We start from the raw sequence: 19,293 nt of genomic DNA, 5'->3' as shown, positions 1-19,293 counted from the left end.
TGAAGATGCCTGTGTGTTTAGCAATTCTCCAGCTAATGCCCCTGGATTGCCTCCCGAGGTACTTGTCTAACAGTACATGATGGTGGCAAGACAGATGCATCCTCTTCCTGGCAGGAATTGCCACTATACCTGTAGCCTTCAGTTTCTTAATAATGGACACTGCAGTTGAAAGCAATAGATCCGGCTTGTTGTGAATTCTTTTAAAGCCGTCTTCCAGCTTGTTAAAGTAAACGACCATTTACCTGCAGTCTTCAGAGAGCTTTTGGATCTAACTAGGGTAGCCTAATACATGCCTTAATGTAGCCTATCAGTGATGAACCTCTTCAGTGTTACCTCCATTTATACCACAGGGGAAAAGAAAACTGTTCTACTGAACATCCAGAAAGCAGAATGTTGGTATAGATTTGTTTTGCTTGGTAAACTGCAATAACTTGCAGTTATTGCAGTTTAAAGATAATTTGCAGGTTTACAAGTCAGTTGTAGTATTTTTCGCAGGACTTAAATTTCAGCATTAGACTTTCATCTCTTAAAACTACATGTCCCAGAGACGTATTCGGCATAGGTCGCTTTGCGTCGGAACAGAACACATTCCGGGCAACGAGGGAGGGGAGTCGGATCTATGTTTACTTCCGGATTTCCTGTATGTGGCAGAAGCCTGATCGCGGCAGCGCCGGAGTTAGCAGCTTTGGAACCAATGCGAGGGTTCACGATCGTGGACAGACTAGCGGTTCCTCCCCACTCACTCACGTTTGGTCCTGCAGCCTGCTAAAGAGGAGCAGCTACACACCAGCGGTTAAAACGTAACCCGCGGGTGAAATCCAGCCGGTAGAACCGAGATAGTTGCTCGCCCTCAGCCGCGCTCAAAGTCAATGCAGCCCAGCTTCCTTCGCCCGCCTCAAGAGCAGCTCCACCGGTCCCGCTGTTTCGATTCATGCGCTTGTTGTTAGCAGAGCCCAGCCTCATACAAGGAAATTTGGAAGGGAGGGAGAGCGATCCGCGGAGAGAGGAGTTGATAGAAGTGGTGGGGGGTACCCGGATTCGGCAAGGGGACGCCTCCAGTTTACGGTGGAATTATTCTTTCAGCAACCATGGACTGGTTAATGGGGTAAGTACACTGAGTTGTTCTGTAGGCTACGCACAATATTAAAACACATTGCGTTGCCCACAGTGGTGCTTTTTGTTTGATTGATTGACTGTCCGGAAAAAAACCCAAACAAACAAGCAAAGAAGCAAACAAGGACACACAATCAGTGTTCTCGGGCATATATCGACGTCACCTCATGTCATGCGATTGTACTTCGCTTGTTCGTTAGTTCAACTCCGGAGACAATCTCGTGCTTCGAAATAATATCACCATTCCGTGGCCTGTTGCAGACACGGAGCCCAGAGTAGGTCGAGAAATTTTATTTTTATACAGCGCAGTCACGTAGGCTAGCTGGCTATAGTTTATTTATATCCACGCAGACTTAGCAAGCTTCTAGAGTGTGCCATGAGGCTGTTGCAAGGTGCATTTGGTGTCTTGATCTTTCCATCCGCTGCAGGATTTTCTGTTGGCAGGGCAACATATTTCCAGCACCTTTGTGTGTGTAACTAGAGATATTTGTAACTAGTTATCTGATATCAAGATTATACGTCAACACTTACAAGAAAATGCAAATTAAGGGCAAAATGTATGATGTCCGTCGTTGGCCGAAAAGGAGCAATGTAGAGAAACGGACATGTCGTGTTTCAAAGGTTTTATGTATGGTTGGGCGTTGATAGGCGCACAGTTGTAACGAGCATAGCTGTCCCTCCAGCCGTGATGCGATCTGTAATGGTTAGTTTTATGGTACTCGAGTCTGAGTAATACTGCAGCTTCATAGACGTTTAAGAATTAGACGCGGGGTATTCTGACAGTGTCGCTGCTATGCAACGCGCAGAAGTGTTGCTTGAATTCCAGCATTTTCACTGGGGAAAAGCATGAGTAACAACAATCAGATCCGTGGTACATCAGCCTTAAAATTAGCATTTCTAGCGTCAGATTCATCCTCAATGACCAGGGTTGGTCCGTGCCGGCTTAATATTCCATGTAACATGACAGTAGATCGTATCTCATGAATAATCAATAGAACCGTTCAGCGATTTTGTTTCATCTTTCAAAGAATTAAAAGCAGACAAGCATTTTGCATTCAGGCAAAGTCGTATAACTCGTGGCAAAATCCTTAAGAATTGCCTTTTGTAGTAATCAGAAGCCTGCCATTTCAGCCAGGGGTCACAGGGGAGTGGATTGTCCAGTGCAATTAAGCTGTCGAATCTATATTCCGTAGTAATTCTGACTAACCTCGTTTACATAGATTTCGCCTGGCATCCCTCTAACGCTGAAGATCAACTCCTCTCTGCTTCCACTGCAGTAATCGTGAGATTACTGCCCTCGTGCCGTCCAAAGATAGAGATTCTATATCTGTTCTTCACAAACTTGGAAGGAGAGGCGACTCTCAATACCACTCAAATTCGACTTTGACCGAGGGGATTTAATTTTAGGTTGCTGATATAATTCAGTCAACAATAAATGAGTTTCTAGTATCCTTTTACAGTAGGATTATTGGCCCTTAGCGTACACTCAGATAAACGTGTATCCATTATGCAAATCTAAAAAAGTGTCTTGGGCTAGTACTTCCTATCAGAAACGTCCATAATGCAGCCTCTAAGCTGGTAGGTATCCATATGGTCAGAAAAAAACATTCATATAGTAGACAATGCAGACAGAGAGATTTTAAAATACTTGGCTTGCAAGTCAGGTTGTGTACAAAACTAGACTGTTTCATAACAGGATGTATAAATAATTAATTTCAGTTCATAATCTCCCCATTTGTATTAGAAATGTTTTTAGGATAGGATACATTTGTCAAATACATACAGAGCACACCCTGCAATCAAGCAGCTGAATTGAATGTTATTATTGTTATTATTAATTTTCTTTTCTGGTATTTACACCTTCTGTGTGATTATGTATTGGTTTGATTAAGATTAAATAAAGTGTATTTTAAATATATTATTGCATTGGGGAGGTGAATGTCTTCTCCAGTGCAGACCAAGATCTGACACTGCAAACATGTTTGAATGTTATACTCTTCCTGGCATGTAATTTCTGCGAAAGTACTGATAGTGTGAAATGCTGCCATTGATGTTGATGCAGAACTTGAGTTATTACAAAGTGTAGGCTATACAAAGTCCATTAAATGTTCCAGCTGTGGCATGTATGGGCAGATGCTAGAATGTTTGTAGTCCTAACTTTTCCAGTAATATTCAATGTGTACCATTGTATTTACAGTAGTCAAACAGTACAGTGTGTGATATGTGTGTGTGAAGTGACTGATGGGATAATAAAATGATGCTGAACAATACTGGTAAAGTCAACATGAGGGCATGTGTACTCAGCTGCCGAGAATACAGAATAATCTTTTGTTATGGCTTCACCTAACGAAAGTGTAAAGGATTGCTGGAGGGTTTGTGGAAGGCTTGTGTGTCAGTGCCTCTAGTAAGGTACACCTCCTTAATAATCCACAGGACTGACCTGAAAGGTTTGGAGCCAGGTCTAATACTGAGAAGCCATTTAGGTGGGAGGCTATTTCTCTCATGCGAGTCTGTTATTGATGAAGTATTCCACCTGTATTTACCTGCACCATCACACCTGTATTTACTTGGAATCTGTCACCTGTATTTATCAGGACTATTGTCTCACCTGTATTTACCCAGGCTGTCATCTCATTTGGGCCTGTGTTGCTTAGGATTCTCCCGAAGAAGTGTTATGCTTTTGTTGTAACAGATTTTATGAGGGGGATGTCGGATCCAACCCAATTTGGGTTACGCCAAACCGAAGATTAAACTTGATATACTAAGTGGCACTTTTGCCCTCTCTCGCACTCGGATGTGATGAACGAGAGGCATTCCCATTCGCAGTCACAGTTTGGTGCTCTCAGAGCCTCTTCAAAGGCAGTCCGGTGATTTACAGAGGTCATTATATTCACCTCAAGGTTGCACGGCAGCTAATCACACAGTTCTCTCAGCTCCGCCGCACTTTATTTACAGTTCCCATCAATCACAAGCACCTCTCATGTGCTCGCTCAGTCCGTTAAGATGACAGTTTTGGATTGAAAAACAGTTTGTCAATACACCTAACCGCAGTGGCAGATATTTTTTGTTTTTGCTGTCGACATAGCACTGTCCAACAGTACACAGAATTGAATGATGGGTTCTTTGAAACATTTAATCTTTTAAGTGCATTGCAGACATCTTCTGAGTCTGATGCAATTTATTGAAGGAATTCAACAAAAGTGAAGGAATTTGTAGGTTTATACAATATCAAGGTTAAGAGCTTGTCAGTCATATCCTTAAAATTACTTATTGAGTGCTTTATTTTCTTAATAATTCTTACAAACTTATTGTCCTTGCTTCTTTAAGTAGGCTATTTTTTATTTCAAATAAGGTCAGGTCATCTGCTTTACTGCAGTTCTCATTTTACCTCACGTAATTATGTCACAATCATGAACAAATCATTAGTATGACTGGAATACGACTCTTTTACTTTTTTGTAATTTTAGTACTTGCTGTACTGTTTGAGAATTTACCCTGTGGTCATTTTTGCAGATTGAAAATAGAGCAGCAGCTAGCACAATGGTGTGTTTGTAGGGTGTGTTCTTCAGTTTGGTCACATCCAAAAGGGGATCCTATTTAATAAAAGCTGACATGAAAAAGGTGAGGCTATCAAAAAGAGCAAATGACAATGAAATTTTCTGAATACAGTGTTATCAGATATCCCTGTCTGATGATTGATAATTGGAAATGGTTGTTGTGTTTTTACGTATGTGTCACTCCCCACTGAGGCGTTGGCTCATGCAGGTTTTGGCCCATATGTTTTGTCTTGGTTGGAATCCCTCAGTTTGTTCCTCATTTGTACTTGAGACCAAGCCTTGATGTATTGCTTAGGTCGTAGATTTTGGGTGCACGGCGAGCATGTTTTCTGTGGCATTTGCATTTTGAGACGTGTGTTTTCGCTAGCAAAAGGCCATCTGTATTTAAATGCATCTGACCCTACCTGCGGTGCCCTCCATGTGTCGGTCCGTCTGAATCCATAAGCCTCACTGGCATGGTTCCCGTCCGAGCGGCGGCCCTGATGCGCGTCGGGCTGCTGTGGCTTTGCGGCACCCGAATCTCGGAGTTTCAAAGCACAAACGAACGGGAAAAAGGTCCAAGTAATTGAGGCTCTGTGTCTCAGCAGTTCTGTTCATTTATTTTTTGTGCTTTTTTTCCTCAACCCACCATTGAATCATGCAAACAAGAAGTATTGTCTTTTTAGCTTTTGAGCAAGCTATGGCCTATATAATTCAATATGATAATCTTATGTGGTTGGGGGTGTGCAAGGTCGGTGGTCTTTGGAGTCTAACCGCAAAACCCCTCATAGGTGGAAAATACGTCTCTGGGCTCCAGGTTTGTGATGTGGTATGGAAAGCATTCAGATGCTCTGCAGCCAGGAAGTGCTCTCTGACAAAACAGGCTTCACAGCATAGCCAGACGCCTGTCTAGCTACCTTTATCTGAAACCCAGACTGACCTGCGCCTTTGGATTACTAGTGAGACACATCGTTGAAAATGTGTCATTTTTTTGTCTTTGGAAGTGGACTCGGTTGTCATTTTTAGCCGCGGCTGTGGAATGATGGATAGGTCTTGCTCAACAAGGAAAACAAAGGAGCTCTAGCGTTGCCTGTAGGTTGACTGTGGGTTGCCTGAAGTGACTGAGACTGAGAGCTGTAGGCGTGACTGGGCATTAGCATTACTTCATAGGAAGCTGTGTGAGCTGGATGTACCCTAGCCTTGTGCTGCTCAGCCCGGGATCCCAGAGCACCACACTGACTGCGAGCATTCACCCCGGCCAGTCGCACAGCCAGCTGACTGCATTCAGCATTGGTTTGATTGAACCATGTGAGAAGCTGGCCCCTTCCCCTTCACTAATAGTGTTAGTGGGTTAAGCAGCACTGGTAAACCTGCTTGGTAATGGGTAAAGGAGCTGAGTAGTGCTGGCTGAAGAGAGGCTTCTGACTTCACATTGGAATCAAGGGCGTGCTCAAATATTTATTGTTTGCTGCATCTCCTCTTCCAGGAGTATGAAACGGAGGTTTTATGCTACATATGCAACATAAATGATGTGGACGGAAAATGTGTCACTGAAACTGGCCTCAGCAGAATTCAGCTTTGGTAATTTTGTGCACAGAAATTGTTTGGGGTAGATATCACACCAAGATGCTGTCTCTGAGATTGTGTTCAACAATTATTGCAACCGTGTGAACATGTCTTAAAAAATTACATGTGTCACCTGACCCTGTCTACAGTTCCTTTTTCTGCCTGTGTTCTACATTGGGATCTTAGTAGCATTGCAATCTTCAGGGGCTTTTTTGCAGATACTGCGGCAGTTCAGACCGAGATGATATTTCACAACCCGAATTCATTATTGCTGGAACAAACAAACACCCCCCCCCCCCCCAAAAAAAAAAAAAAAAAAAAACCAACAACTAAGCAATCGTGATGGGGGTTGGAATGCAAACCAACGGCAATTCAAACCAGACTTGGATGCTTGCCGTCAGGCGTGGGAGGACTCCCAGACAGACAGGCATGAATTCACCTGCCTGAAAGGTGTGTCGGATCCAGACCCATCATAATAAAAATCTCATTGGCCCGTGAGCCGCTGAGATAGCCGTGGGCGTATTCGCTCTCACAGAGGCCTGATTAAAAACAAATGTCCACCTGCGTTTCTGTTTATTGTGTATACTTCCTTGCCCTTCTCCCATACACAGCCCAAATAAAGGGGGAAAAAAGTCCCCCGGCTTCTATCCTGTAGTGTCCAGAAAAACATGCTTCAGGCTGCAGTAGCAGACCGCACCGTGCCCCAGTTCAGCCCTGCTGTACTTTCTGTCTAGGATTACCTCCAAGAAACGTATCCTTGACCGCACAGCCATGACCAGCTGAAAAGGTAAGATTAGCATTACCCTGAGAATGGGTTCTTCTGGCTGTGCAGTGTATGTAGCCTAGCCTGGCTGTAGGACAGGGGTGAGTGATGACTCTGCACTGTGGTGTCAGAATGCATGTCACACACCAGTGAGTCCTGGCAACTGTCCCGCCCTGTTGTCTGAGACTGACATCCACCCCTGGCACATCCCAACAGCGGTGACCTTTACAGGTGTGGAAAAGGGTTACCTGTGCCGCCCTGGAGGTGGCCCTTAGGGAGCAGTTTTGGGAAAGTCAGCACTGAAGTGAGAATATATGTGGGGGGGGGGGGGGGGGGGGGGTTTGGGAGGGGAATAGTGTTCCAGGGCAGAGATGCCCTTGTAGAGCTGAGGCACACAGCAACCAGCATGGCCTCCTCACTTATACGATACTTTAAACTGACACCAAGAAGGGAATCATGTTTCTCATCATATCAGTGTAGATTTAATCATTTCCAGCATAATTAGGAATGATTGACAGATGGAGAGGACAGCTGCTGGCAGAACCACTGTTGCTGATGCAGTTCTTTCAAGCAGAATTTTTGCTTGTGGTCCTGGTACATACAGCAGATTCATCTCTGTTACTCACCACTCTAGATAGCACTGACGTGCATGTTTTTGCCAGGAGCTTTCCCCGCTGTAGCAGAACGTTGATCAGGCCAGACATTCGAATTCTTGGCCCCGGCTGAACTCCAAAGCCAACACGCTGACACCCGGGAAAAACATCACTTGTACAACTGTTGCAGGAATTAATTGCATTAGATCCTGTGTGTTTGGTGGCACAGCTGACGCAGTGAGCAGCGTTAGGCATCTCTTCGACCATCACATCACAGGCTCTCTTGCATCACAGACCCTGTTCACTCTCTGGCTGTAACATCTGATCCACAAGAAGAACAGCCCAACCCATTATGTTAAAAAGGATGAGACCGATCCTGGCTAAGTGGTAGTATTTATCGTCACATATGCATTGTCAAAACTTGAAGGGCTAATGGTCTGTCTAGTATTTCCACTGTGCTCTTCATGGCTTAGTGGGGCCACAAGTGAGACCAACTCAGGGCAGTAAGCCTCTCTCACGGCCTAGCCCATGCCCCTGAGCCAAGAGGGGGAAGTGGGGCTTAAGGTGGTTATCAGATTACATAATGCTATGTTCTCTGTGTTTTTGAACAGAACTGCACAGGACAGACGCCATATTTTTCTCAGCCGATAATTAGCTAGTAAGCTAGCTAGCTAGTAAAGTAAGAAGCAGCCGCACAAGTAAACACCGGGCACCGACTAGCAAAGTGCCCGGGGGCTGCAGTCTCGTTCTGACATCTTAATTTCCATTCGCACGTTCATCTTTTCATGCTTCCTGAACTGTCTCAACACACTGTGTTTCTGGAATCTGAAAAATCTGAAAAATCATGCAGCTAATGTGACTGTGAAAGAGTCAGCTCAGACTTAGAGCATGTTTTCTCGCCTCTGTTAACACGGAATGATTGGGGGCAGGCTGCTTGCTTCAGTAACACAGGGGAGAGAAACGAACTAGCAGCTCTGTCCTGCTCTGTGTCTTGGGGACTGGTGAGAGTTGAGCTGCTGTGGGTCTTAAGAGATAGCAGCTTGCAGGGGAATTGGGTGGTGGTGGAGACTGGTTTCGGGTGGGTCATTCTTTAAAGCAGATGGCAGTGATGAGTGTGAGGCCATGATGGGGGGCTGGATCGGGATTAAGGGAGATGGGGCACGGATGTGGGAAGGCCGAGCACCCGTGCATAGAGCACCCCCCCTGCACAGGCACCGGGGTGGGGGTGGGGCCTTTAACAATTCAACTAAATCTCTAAGAGAACTGTTTATTGTGGGATTTTATTTCTAACCGTCAGAGGGGCTTTTGTTGGCATCTCCTAGAGAGATGGCCTACTTTCGTTTTGAGCATTTAACATATGCTCCAAAGCCTTTTTTAATCTTGCGCGGGTTCATATGGGGTGCTGGTTTATATTGGTTAGGGGCAATTCTCTGTGCATATGGTACGTTGTGCACCCTTACTGAAATATCCTGGAGTGATGGCATAGCTATTTTACACTCCCGTTCCCTCAGCTGGGAGGAGCCCTGAGCCAGAGATGTGTCTCTGTGGAGACCTGTGCTAGATAAAGGTAGCCTCGTCACCTGAAGGCTCATTAAAACTTAAACGAGGTGCCTTGGGGGCGTGCATCAGCAGTTCAGGCTGTGTTTGGTTTCTGTGTATTGTACCATCAGGCCGGGTCTTGTCGGTGGAGTGGCAGCCAGCGGCAGGCCTGCCAAACTGCTGCCCTCAGGAATCTATAGAAAACAGAGAGTGAGAGGAAGCCTATTCAACCGGAAAGGCCTTGTCAACAGAAAAGCCAGGAGTTAAATCTGAGTGTAGATCCACCGGCGTTCTGAATGGGACAAAAAGCCTTAAGCCAGCAGAGCCTCATCAAATCCTTTTTTCTACACTCTTCAGTGGGCCTGGTAATGAAAGAGCAATGGGTCCAGCTCAGAAAGAGCAGGTGCGCCTTAGGCCTCTGCATCAATATCAGACCTTTATGTACCCAGACATTCAGCTTGTGATTTGGGAACAGATCTGCGGTCTTGTTCAGTTGGTGCTGTTGGGACTGTGGTGGAGGAAAGAGCTGTTATGAAGGAAGTAAGGTCACTCTGTTGTGTTGTATCATGCATTTGCTGTCATTTTTAGGATCCCCAGCTTTAGGCAGCTCTCTTGGTGGGAAGAATGGTGTATTCCTCTCCATTGGAGGCCTAAGCCATTGCCAGTTGTTATATGTCCCGTAATATGTGCTGATTCACTTGCTGTCTCATTTAGCATCGTGCCATAATTAGAGTTATTTTGGATAGTGTATTTTGTTTCATTTGGAGAACACTACATATTTAAGCCTGGGTCTGCATTCCCCGTAGTACACCTGCTTTATTTCTGTACTGAACCTGGATAAAGCCTTAATTTTACAGAGAGCTTGAATAAGAGGGCTAATCATTGTTATTATGATCACAGTAAGCGTTGATTTGCTAATCAGAGACCCTCATTCATGGTGACTGACAACTTCATGAGAGCTCAGCTTGTGGATGGCAGCGGATAAGAACAGTGTATAAAAATGTGTAGCTTATTTGTGGAGTAGATTTATGACCTGGGAGGAAGTGATAAAGCAGAGGTAAATACAGGGCTGCGTGTTTAGCTTGTGTCTTAATTATAGCCTAAAACCACAGGCACCATAAACACTGCTCTCACCCTTTGCTCTCTCATTTAGCTTCTCTTTCAGAAGTAGACAGTTTATATAGGGGATTATGTAGGAAATTACTTGCAGTCTCTATTGAGAGCAGCAGGAAAAAAGCAACCGTATTAATGGGACAGTTTCCAGTGTAGAGTAGGTTCTTATGAGGTGCGGAATGGTTGTTGTCACGGAATTGATGGGCCTGCGTTTTTTCTCTTTGCCGGGAAGGGAGACGCATGTTGAAATTGCAGCCTTCCGGGAGAGAACAGTTTGTCTTCCTTAAGATGAGCCAAATTCAGAGCCTTGTACAGCACAGATAGTTTTGTACACTGTTGAGGGGCCACAGACAGTGTGTTCATATTGAGGCTGTGGTATTTCAGACTGGAGGAGATCCACACTAAGCTTTTGGTGTGGGCAGCAGTGTGGCATAGTTTTAAGGAGCAGGGCTTATAAGCCATGGTGGGGTGTTGCTGTGAGCAAGGTACTTAACCTAAATTGTTTCAGTAAATACCCAGCTGTATAAATGGATAATATGAAAGCTATGCAAGTCGCTCTGGATAAGAGTGTCTGCTAAGCAAACAAAATAACAGAAGATATTAATGCACACCTTAGCTTGTGTTTTCCATGAGCAGTCTCATGGTGGTCTACCCTTGCTGTGGCTGTGGATTCTACTTGCTTGCTTTGAGAGCACAAGGTGGAGGAAACTGAAATAAACTGTAGCAGAAGTAACGATTTAATGTTTGGCCTGTTGGTTCTCATACTCTCTGCACGCAAGTGCTCATATGGCTAATTGCTACAAGTCAGACTGGCTTCAGGATATGCAGCTCAGAGCCGAACGTCTGCCATCAGATAGCCACCAGGGTCTTGTTCTTGCTTGATCTTGTGGGAGTTGGCAGCTTCTCCTTAAAAAAAAGAAACCAAGGTGTCTTGTGGAGCATTTGAGATGGAGAGACCCATGTTTGTCATCGGGTGGGAGTTTTCCAAGAGGGATCAAGGTCAGACCCGGACTGTATCGGTTTGGTGTTCTCGGAACGACACCTGCCTAGAAAGATGCAACGCAACACCGCCCGGCTGATCAGGTGCCCCTAAATGCAGCCCAGCCTAGCGCTCTGAGCTGGGTTGGCAGCGTTTTAGTGTCCCCTTTCTGTCTGGTACAGGGTCAGCAGGGCTTCATTTGAGTCCCTTGTCAAGATGCAGTTATACTGAAATACAGGTAATCTTGCTCCTGTTCTTCAAGTTTGTAATTTCACACAAAAATATCCCCAAAACACTGCAGCACCTCTGTCAGCAGAGCCACCATCGTACTTTACTGAAAAATGACTCTGCTTCTCTTTGTTTACCTTCGCTTTGTAGACTAACCTAAGGTAGTGAGCGTTGTCCTCGGAAAGTCATAAAGCGAAGGGACCGGTGGCCGCGGGGGAAATAACTGGGGACCCTGCAGACATGACAGTCGGGCCTGGTGAATTAAATGGCACAGACTGTAGCTCCTTGCAGCAGTTACTTTCAGTGTGAAAGAAAGCACACCAGGACGTGTCCTGGGGGCGAGAGTCCTCGGTGTCGTTTCTCTCAGCCTCTGCCTCTTTAGGCACATCATGCTCTAAATCACTTCTGTACTCCTGTGAGGAACATTCCGGTTCAGCTGTCCTCTGTAGGAAGGATTCCAGCCCAGTTGCTTACTTACTGTATTTCTGTTTTTTTTTTTTTTTTTTGAGCCTCATGCTCAAAGGCAAACTGAAACGGAGCACAGGAGCAGAAGTTCACCCTGCCTGGTCGCGCTAACCTTATGCTAATTAAGTTTAAGGTCACATGTCTGTCCTCGAGTGGGTGTGTCGGGGTGAACGTGTGAAGTTCCCCTCTGTGAGGGGCCCTTGTACTCGCAAAGGAACAGTCTGACTTGGTGGGATTAGACATACCAGCTCAGCGCTTACAGACTGACTGATTTCAAGCTTTAAACCTGAATTATAAAAGAAAAACTGTGCATAATATTAAGAAGAAAAAAGATTGCTATTTTAGAAAATCAACATTTTAAGTCCGTGTTTTAGTGGGTAACATTGGCTTCACTATCCTCACCACTGACCACTCTTCATAACTGCTGTGCTACAGTCTTTGACAACAGATGTAAAAAACCTGTGTGTACATGCGTGTTTGTGTCTAGACTACTGTGTAGTGTGTACTATGAGATACCATCACAAATGTAATCATTAATTCTAATCCATAACCCTAGCGGCTCAAAGCAGCACAGAGCTGTGATCTCGCCGGCCCACGCTCCCCTTTGTGTGCCAGTTAGCCCGCGCTCAAAGCGCGGTGCCCTCCGCATTGCACCCAGCACAGCTTTATTTTTATAAGTAAGGGGTTTTGGAGGGGATCCGTGCCAAATCCCTTTCATCCTGAAACAACAGAACCTATTTTGAGCTCCAGTGGCTTCAAACAAGTCCCACAGTTGCCAGCCATCCCTGTGACACGTCCCCCTCCAAACTAAAGTTTTGCCTGTGAATTCATTTGTCATAGCCGTGATTGTCGCACTGCACATCGCCTGCCATTTTGGGGCTTCTTTGTGGGTTGGTCTGCGAGGCTTAGGGGCACGACTAGACCGAAGTCATACCAAGCTGGGCGATCGTGCAGAAGGGAAGAAGTCACATGGCAACAGCAGGTGCAGAGCGGAAGACGCCATTGGCTACAATGGAGTGGGAGTGTATTGTATTGAAAAATTTGTTAGTCCCAGTGAAATTTACTCGTGTGGAGGGACTGTTATCAGGTCAGCTTCAACAGCCATGCTAGAACAGCCAGCATGATGTGAAGATCCGACGTACTGTAAGGAGAGAAAGAGCTTATAAAACAGAAAGTCCCCTTTGTCTTGAACCAGGATGTGGTCCATGATGCACCCCCCCCCCCCCCCCCCCCCCCACCACCTCCGTTTTTCATCTACAACCTGCAACACTCAGCAACCTCATCAAATTGCGTGTCGTAGAGGCAGATCCACATGCAGCAGCATCAGCTCTGGTCACCACTCCATGGGGCTGGTTTATTCCAGGGCAGCTATGGGGATGGGGCCTATGAGTCAGCCAGTTCCCTCCCAGCAACCCCCCAACCAATACCCCCAGCCCCCCACCCCCACCCGCCTCCATCACTACCTTTGCGTCACTCCCCCCCAGGGTTGCCAGCTGGGGACGCGTGTCCCTGCTCCTATCGTGCGGACGAGGCTGGACCCATTCCTGGAGTCCCCTGGGCGTGTGGCTTTTTTTTTAGGCACACAGCTCAGTGGTGCAGGAAGGGGAGGGGGGAGGCTGTTTGCAGGGAAGGAGCAGATAGCCGTGTTCTTTTTTTGTCATTCTTCATTGCTTTATCCCAAAAAAATACCAGAGAATTTTGAAAAGCAGATCATGCAACACGCATAAGCACTAGTGTACGTTCGGTCAGGAAGTTGACGTGACGTAGCATTTGCTGCCGTCACTCACCCGGCGGGGAGCTCAGTGATTCCGATCGACCGGCTCAAAAGATGGAGAGGAGTAACCTGAAGCCGCACTGCCGGAGTTTGCTAGCGCCGAGTTTGCCCTTGCAGCAAGCAGGATGGTCCTTTAATTGGATTACTCAGTGTTATATCAGGCTGGTCGCAGACTTCTCCAAATCCCCCGAGATCAGGGATTGAGCGGAGCCGAGCATTCCAGCCGTGTCTGTGTAGGCGCGGCAGCCAATACCCTGATCGCCGGCAGCCGGACCCAACACCAACCCCACCGCCCCCTTCTCACAGGGCAGCACACCACCCTCCTCTGCCCTCCTCAATTTTATAATTTTACACTTTACCCACTGTGGCACTATAATTATGCTGTGGCTGGCTGGTTTCCATAGTTCTGATGGATTTTGATAGTCGTTCAGTTGATGTTTTTAATCAAGGTTTCTAGTTAGTGTCACGGTATTGTCCTCATTTCAGTGAGGCCAAAGGCAATTTTCCACTTGTGGACAGTGAAATTATTTTCTCTTCCAATTGTCAGGATCCTCTCCCAGCTCTTCTTGCCCTGCCTTGCTGCCTAGCATTCTCTCAGAATGGGCCTCTGGGGCCGTTTTTCCACTAGTGTGCCACACCATGCCATTCAGAGAAAGTCTGTTAGCTGTGTCCACTTCAGGGTGGTGTTGCTTAGCAGGAACGATCAGGGAAATTTCTGGCCCCTTAACTTACTAAGAACTATTTCACTGGAACCGAGACCGTGGGCGGAGCTGGCAAAGGGCACAGTCTGCATTGGCATCACATGCAAAGCAGGCCAGATACATACTGTTGCTCCAGCTTTCTCCCCCTGTGATAAAGACGGACACGTAACCGCATGAAACAAACCAGCTCTGCACTCTTCATAGCCATTGGTGCACGTTGATGCATGGGAGCCCTGCAGTTTCAGATTGTTCTTTGTAGCATGTTACCACTTTTATTTTGTGTCGCATCCCTAAATAGTAACTCCTCCCACGTCCCCGGTAGATGCATGTCGTGCCAAATGGATGCTCTTTACGGTTCCTGCCTGCTTTGAAATGGCCTGGGCAGTAGGTATGCCACGGCCCGCTAATGGAAAAGGTACATAAATGTGATCGCCCACATTGGAAGGAACGGAGGGGAAGGCTGTAGTCCTGCCTACACTGCTTTGCTTCCTGTGGTGCACAAGAAGGGGAAGGACTTTCTCGCAGATGAATGGGGAGAATTTGTGTGTGAGTGTGAGCGTGAGTGTGAGAGGCGCCAGAGTTGTGTGCGACACAGTGTTGATCATCTATATGGTCATAATCCAGTTAAGCCCTAACTGGGTACAGTATGTTTTCGCTGTTCATGTTTACAAGTTAATGTTGTTTAGGTGTTAAATTCCTTCTCATCACAGTGCACTGACAGTCTGGATGAAAACCCGCTTTGTTTCACTGGAAATGCCTGCGTGGGACGAGGCGTTTACATTACCTTTGATAGATAAACACAGCCAGTTTTGGGGTGGGTCAGGGATGGAGGTGCATGGGTGATGCCGTTTCCGTTGTTTATGACTGCAAACTCTCTCGTGCCGCTTTCAGTGGTGTGCCTTATTATTGTGCATCATTCTCGGTCCTGCTTTTTCTTTCCACATGGTGTCCGTCCAATCACCGCTCTCCTGAAACTCTTCTAGAGTCACATTCTGTTGCATCATTTTTTTCACCTGGATGGTGAAACACTCTTAGGTCCATAGTTTCCTGCACTTGTTCCAACAGGAAGGGGAAAAGTTGGGTCAGGTTAGGTTAAGGCAGGGGGGGCATGATGAAGGTTCAAAATCGCCAAGTGAAGTGACATATATTTGAGCGGGCCAGCTGATAGCTCAGCAGGCAGCAATGTGGCAGCGGTGAGGGCTGTGTGGATAACATCACTGACTACGATGACTTTGATGGAATTAGAATTTTTTCTTTAAAATCCAGTGAAATTCACCTGTTGTTGTGGAAGCCCTGTGACAGCCGTTCCTGTGTCTGTGAAGGCTGTTTGACAGCGTTTTTTTCCCTCATTTTAAAAATCGTTGGTGTTGAATAATGCATTGGAGTCCTCTGCGCTTTTATTTGGCCTTATAAGCACAGGACCAGCTGAGAGACTCTGGAGACCTAATAAACAGGCTCATGAAAAAGTAATGACTTCTGTAGGAGGGCAAGTACGTCTTCTGCTTGTAACAGGCACCACTGCAGTTTGGAAACAACAGCTTGGCTTAAAATTGTCCATTTCTGTAATGGATGGAATTGGAAAGCCCTGATCATGGGATCAATCTACATCTGCTGTTAAAAAAGCAGGATTGCTGGCAACAGTTGCAGGGGACCTCAGTCTCTCAGAGTGTAATCTTGCTCCTAATCAAGCTTTGCTAAAGCTCACACTAACAGCTCTGTTGTTATCAGTGTGTTTGTGCTCAGGTGTTCAGCATCACCAGGGCAACAACATGGATGAACCAATGAAAAATGTCCATACCTTAAATGTCAGATCAGAGAATGTTGTTTTGTTGATGTGGGCTTGAGTTGTCCTGTGTACCTTCCAAAATGATATCAAAGATGAAAGTGCTCTAGTCTTCAGCCTGACATGGCCTCAGAGGAAACAGGGTCTGTCCCAAATGCTTCTCAGTGATGCTAGATCACTATCTATTCTCTGCATTGTATAGCATGTTTATAGTTTTTCTTGACTTGCAGTTGAGTATTCAATACAAGACAAGTCACTGATGATCCTTGTGTCCTAGCACAGCAGGACCTATTCATTCATTTTGTATGCTGGAGAGAAGCAGATTTTTGGGGGTGCAAATCAGGTTATACGGCTAAATTAGTGGCTAACAAACTAGTCCAATCTAATCCAAGAACTGGCTTTGTAGTCGGTGAAAACATTGACATACAAAGGATTAAACTTGTTTGTGATGCATTTTGGTTTAGGTGTATGCTTGTGTTATTCTTTAAAGCTGTTTCATAGCCTGTAGCCTCAGACATTACAGTCTGTTTCGGAGCTGTAGTCTCAGACATTACAGTCTGTTTCGGAGCTGTAGCCTCAGACATTACAGTCTGTTTCGGAGCTGTAGTCTCAGACATAACAGTCTGTTTCGGAGCTGTAGTCTCAGACATTACAAGCTGTTTCAGAGCTGTAGGTTCATACATTACAAGCTCTTTCAGAGCTGTAGCCTCAGACATTACAGGCTGCTTTAGATCAAGATCAATGAACAGGGTGTATGATTCGACAGGGCAATTAAACATGATATATTAAAAGCCATATGGGTCCAGTTTTTGCTGCTGACCGTAAAGGCAGATGCTGTTAGGCTGGCATGGCTTTGATGACTGCCCTAGTGTGAGCACTTTAAAGGGTCTCCGATGGGGGCTAAACGCTGGTAATGGACAGTGTTCTGAAACGCCTCCATCCTGGATATTTGATAGTGTTTCTGGGTTTTGTCCCTTCAGGAAAAGTGGGTCTAAATGCATAGAGAGTGATGGCCACTGCAGGGGTATACATAACATTTTGTTTGAATTGGCTACCTTAGAAGCATCTGTTCTTCTTTAAAACAATTCTTCAAAACATGCCAAAGCTTAAGATGATTCAGTAGGTTGGGCAGTGGCTATTAAACATTGTGATGACGGCATGTCCAGTTTGGTTCATTTCGGCAAGCAGTGGAGGAAGGAGTGTGCGTTTGCTGCTTTAAATGAGGAATCGGGGACCCGTCCGAGAGGAGGATTGCATGGGTTGATTTATGGGGTGTGGACTGAGGCACAAAAGCCGACCTTGCCAGCCCTGTGGAGGGAGAGTGAGGGCAGAGGAGTGATTGAAGGGGTTCGACTGAGTTCACTGCCTTCTCTTGTGTATGAGGGCTGTTTGCATTATGGGAAGCCCTTCTTGCTTGCTCTCTGCAGCGCTCTGATAACTCCGCTGTCAAGAGCCGAGTCCAGCGATGACATGCAGGACGTAATAACTCTGTTGACTGATGGATCAGCAGTGCTTTCTCCTTAAGATGGGCGATATACCTCAGTGCAGAGCTGCAGCTCGAAGGGATCTTTGGAGGGAGTCTGAGGATGGGAGGGAGTCTGCAGGGAGTCTCTGTCTGAGTATGATTCTGCTTAAGGTGTTTCACAAAAAGATGGGTTCTTTGGACCACAAGCTCGCCCTCTTTTTGTGCAGAGGGATTTTTGTGCTAGCTGTAAACAGGCTGGGGAATTCTGGGTCATGTGCATAGAAAGACAGGGAGAAAGGTGTCCTCATTCAGTGCAGGTGAACCGCCTGCCCCCGGCCTGCCCTCAGCCTGCCCCCTCTCTTCTGAAAGCGATGAGTCCTCTAGCCGGTCACGTTTGACCACCTTCGCCTGTCAGGTGGAGCCAAGCACTCACCTACCTGGAGGAAACCATCACAGGACTCGTGCAGCATTTTTATGCAGGTCCATGCCTGGTGATTTTTCAGGGTGTTCCCAGTGGGTGATGTGTAAAAGGTCGGGCCTGTTTGCATTCGGGGGGACCAGTGTGGCTGACACGGGCAGGCGTTGCAGGAGTGCCCTTGCGTGGGTGTTCAATGAGACTTGCCCCCATGGAGGGGGGGATCTCTGCATCTGTCAGTGGTGAACATTCTTGCATGGATAACTGAAGATCAAGACTGTCACTGCACAGGGGCACCTCAGCATGATGCTCAGTGTTAAGCCCAGAGATGCAATGGTATTTAGGTCTGAACGCCCAACAGGGTAAGTGTTTAGTTGGAGGCACTGCATTAAGCACACCCCATTAAAGAGGAGATGGGAACCAAGAAAACGTGTTAAATAACAATAACAATGACAGTAACAATATTGTCATTTAGCAAACGCATTTATCCAGTGCGACTTGCATAGGTTACCGTTTTACACGTTATCCATTCATACAGCTGGATATTTACCGAGGCAATTCTGGTTTAAGTACCTTGTCCAAAGGTAACAGAAGCAGTGCCCCAATGGCGAATTGAACCAGCAACGTTTTAGGTTAGCTGCCCTGCTCCTCACCAGTATGCCATACTGCTGCTGTATTTTAATGCGAGCTGAATTTGTCTGGGTGGGTTAGCAGTGTTGTACTACATTCTTTATTTTTAGTCAGTCCCCCTCTGGGGTGCTCTGTCTCATCCGACTGCGACCAGCAAAGGTCAGTATCACACTAATAGATTCTCAGTGGTCAGGCCAAGCTGTCTTTCTGTCTGTCCTGGTTGAAAAATAGATCATGTGTCGTGGTGCTGGTTGAGGATGTGGTTTGAGCTCTGTATTTAAGGTGCTCCTCATGACTGATCTGAGATCGGTAAGAAAATGCAGGCCACCGGATATGAGCCCTTTCAGCATGGCTCACCCCACATAGTTTGCAGTGACGTGTGGTGGGGTGAAAAGAGAACATGTTCATGTTTGTACATGTGGATGGGTGAATGAGTCATGGTCTATCTCTCTGTCTCTCTATTTGTTCTCTCTGCCTCCTTTCTCTCTTTCTCACTCTCCCTCTCTTCCTCATGACTTTCAGTAAGGGTGACCTCAGCATAGGAGCTGACTATTTCTTGCCACTTCCTGCTTCAAGGTGTTTTGTGTGTGTGTGTGTGTGTGTGTGTGTGTGTGTGTTGTTTTCATTGTG

General features: G+C 46.2%; 1 protein-coding gene across 1 annotated transcript in view; it reads left to right on the top strand.

The window, feature by feature from the left end:
• The first annotated feature begins 652 nt into the window (after nucleotides 1-652).
• Nucleotides 653-19,293, top strand: part of LOC118787745 (MOB kinase activator 2-like) — a 62,958-nt gene continuing 44,317 nt past the window's right edge. The window contains exon 1 of the mRNA XM_036543384.1: nucleotides 653-1,105. Within this exon, the coding sequence (XP_036399277.1) occupies nucleotides 1,089-1,105 (17 nt within the window). The 5' untranslated portion in view covers nucleotides 653-1,088. The remainder of the gene's footprint in view (nucleotides 1,106-19,293) is intronic.

The sequence above is a fragment of the Megalops cyprinoides genome, chromosome 13 (genome assembly GCF_013368585.1).
Source record: "Megalops cyprinoides isolate fMegCyp1 chromosome 13, fMegCyp1.pri, whole genome shotgun sequence".
Classification (NCBI taxonomy): Eukaryota; Metazoa; Chordata; class Actinopteri; order Elopiformes; family Megalopidae; genus Megalops; species Megalops cyprinoides.
The sequence above is the reverse complement of the archived record's forward strand: the minus strand, read 5'-3'. Positions and strand labels throughout refer to the sequence as shown.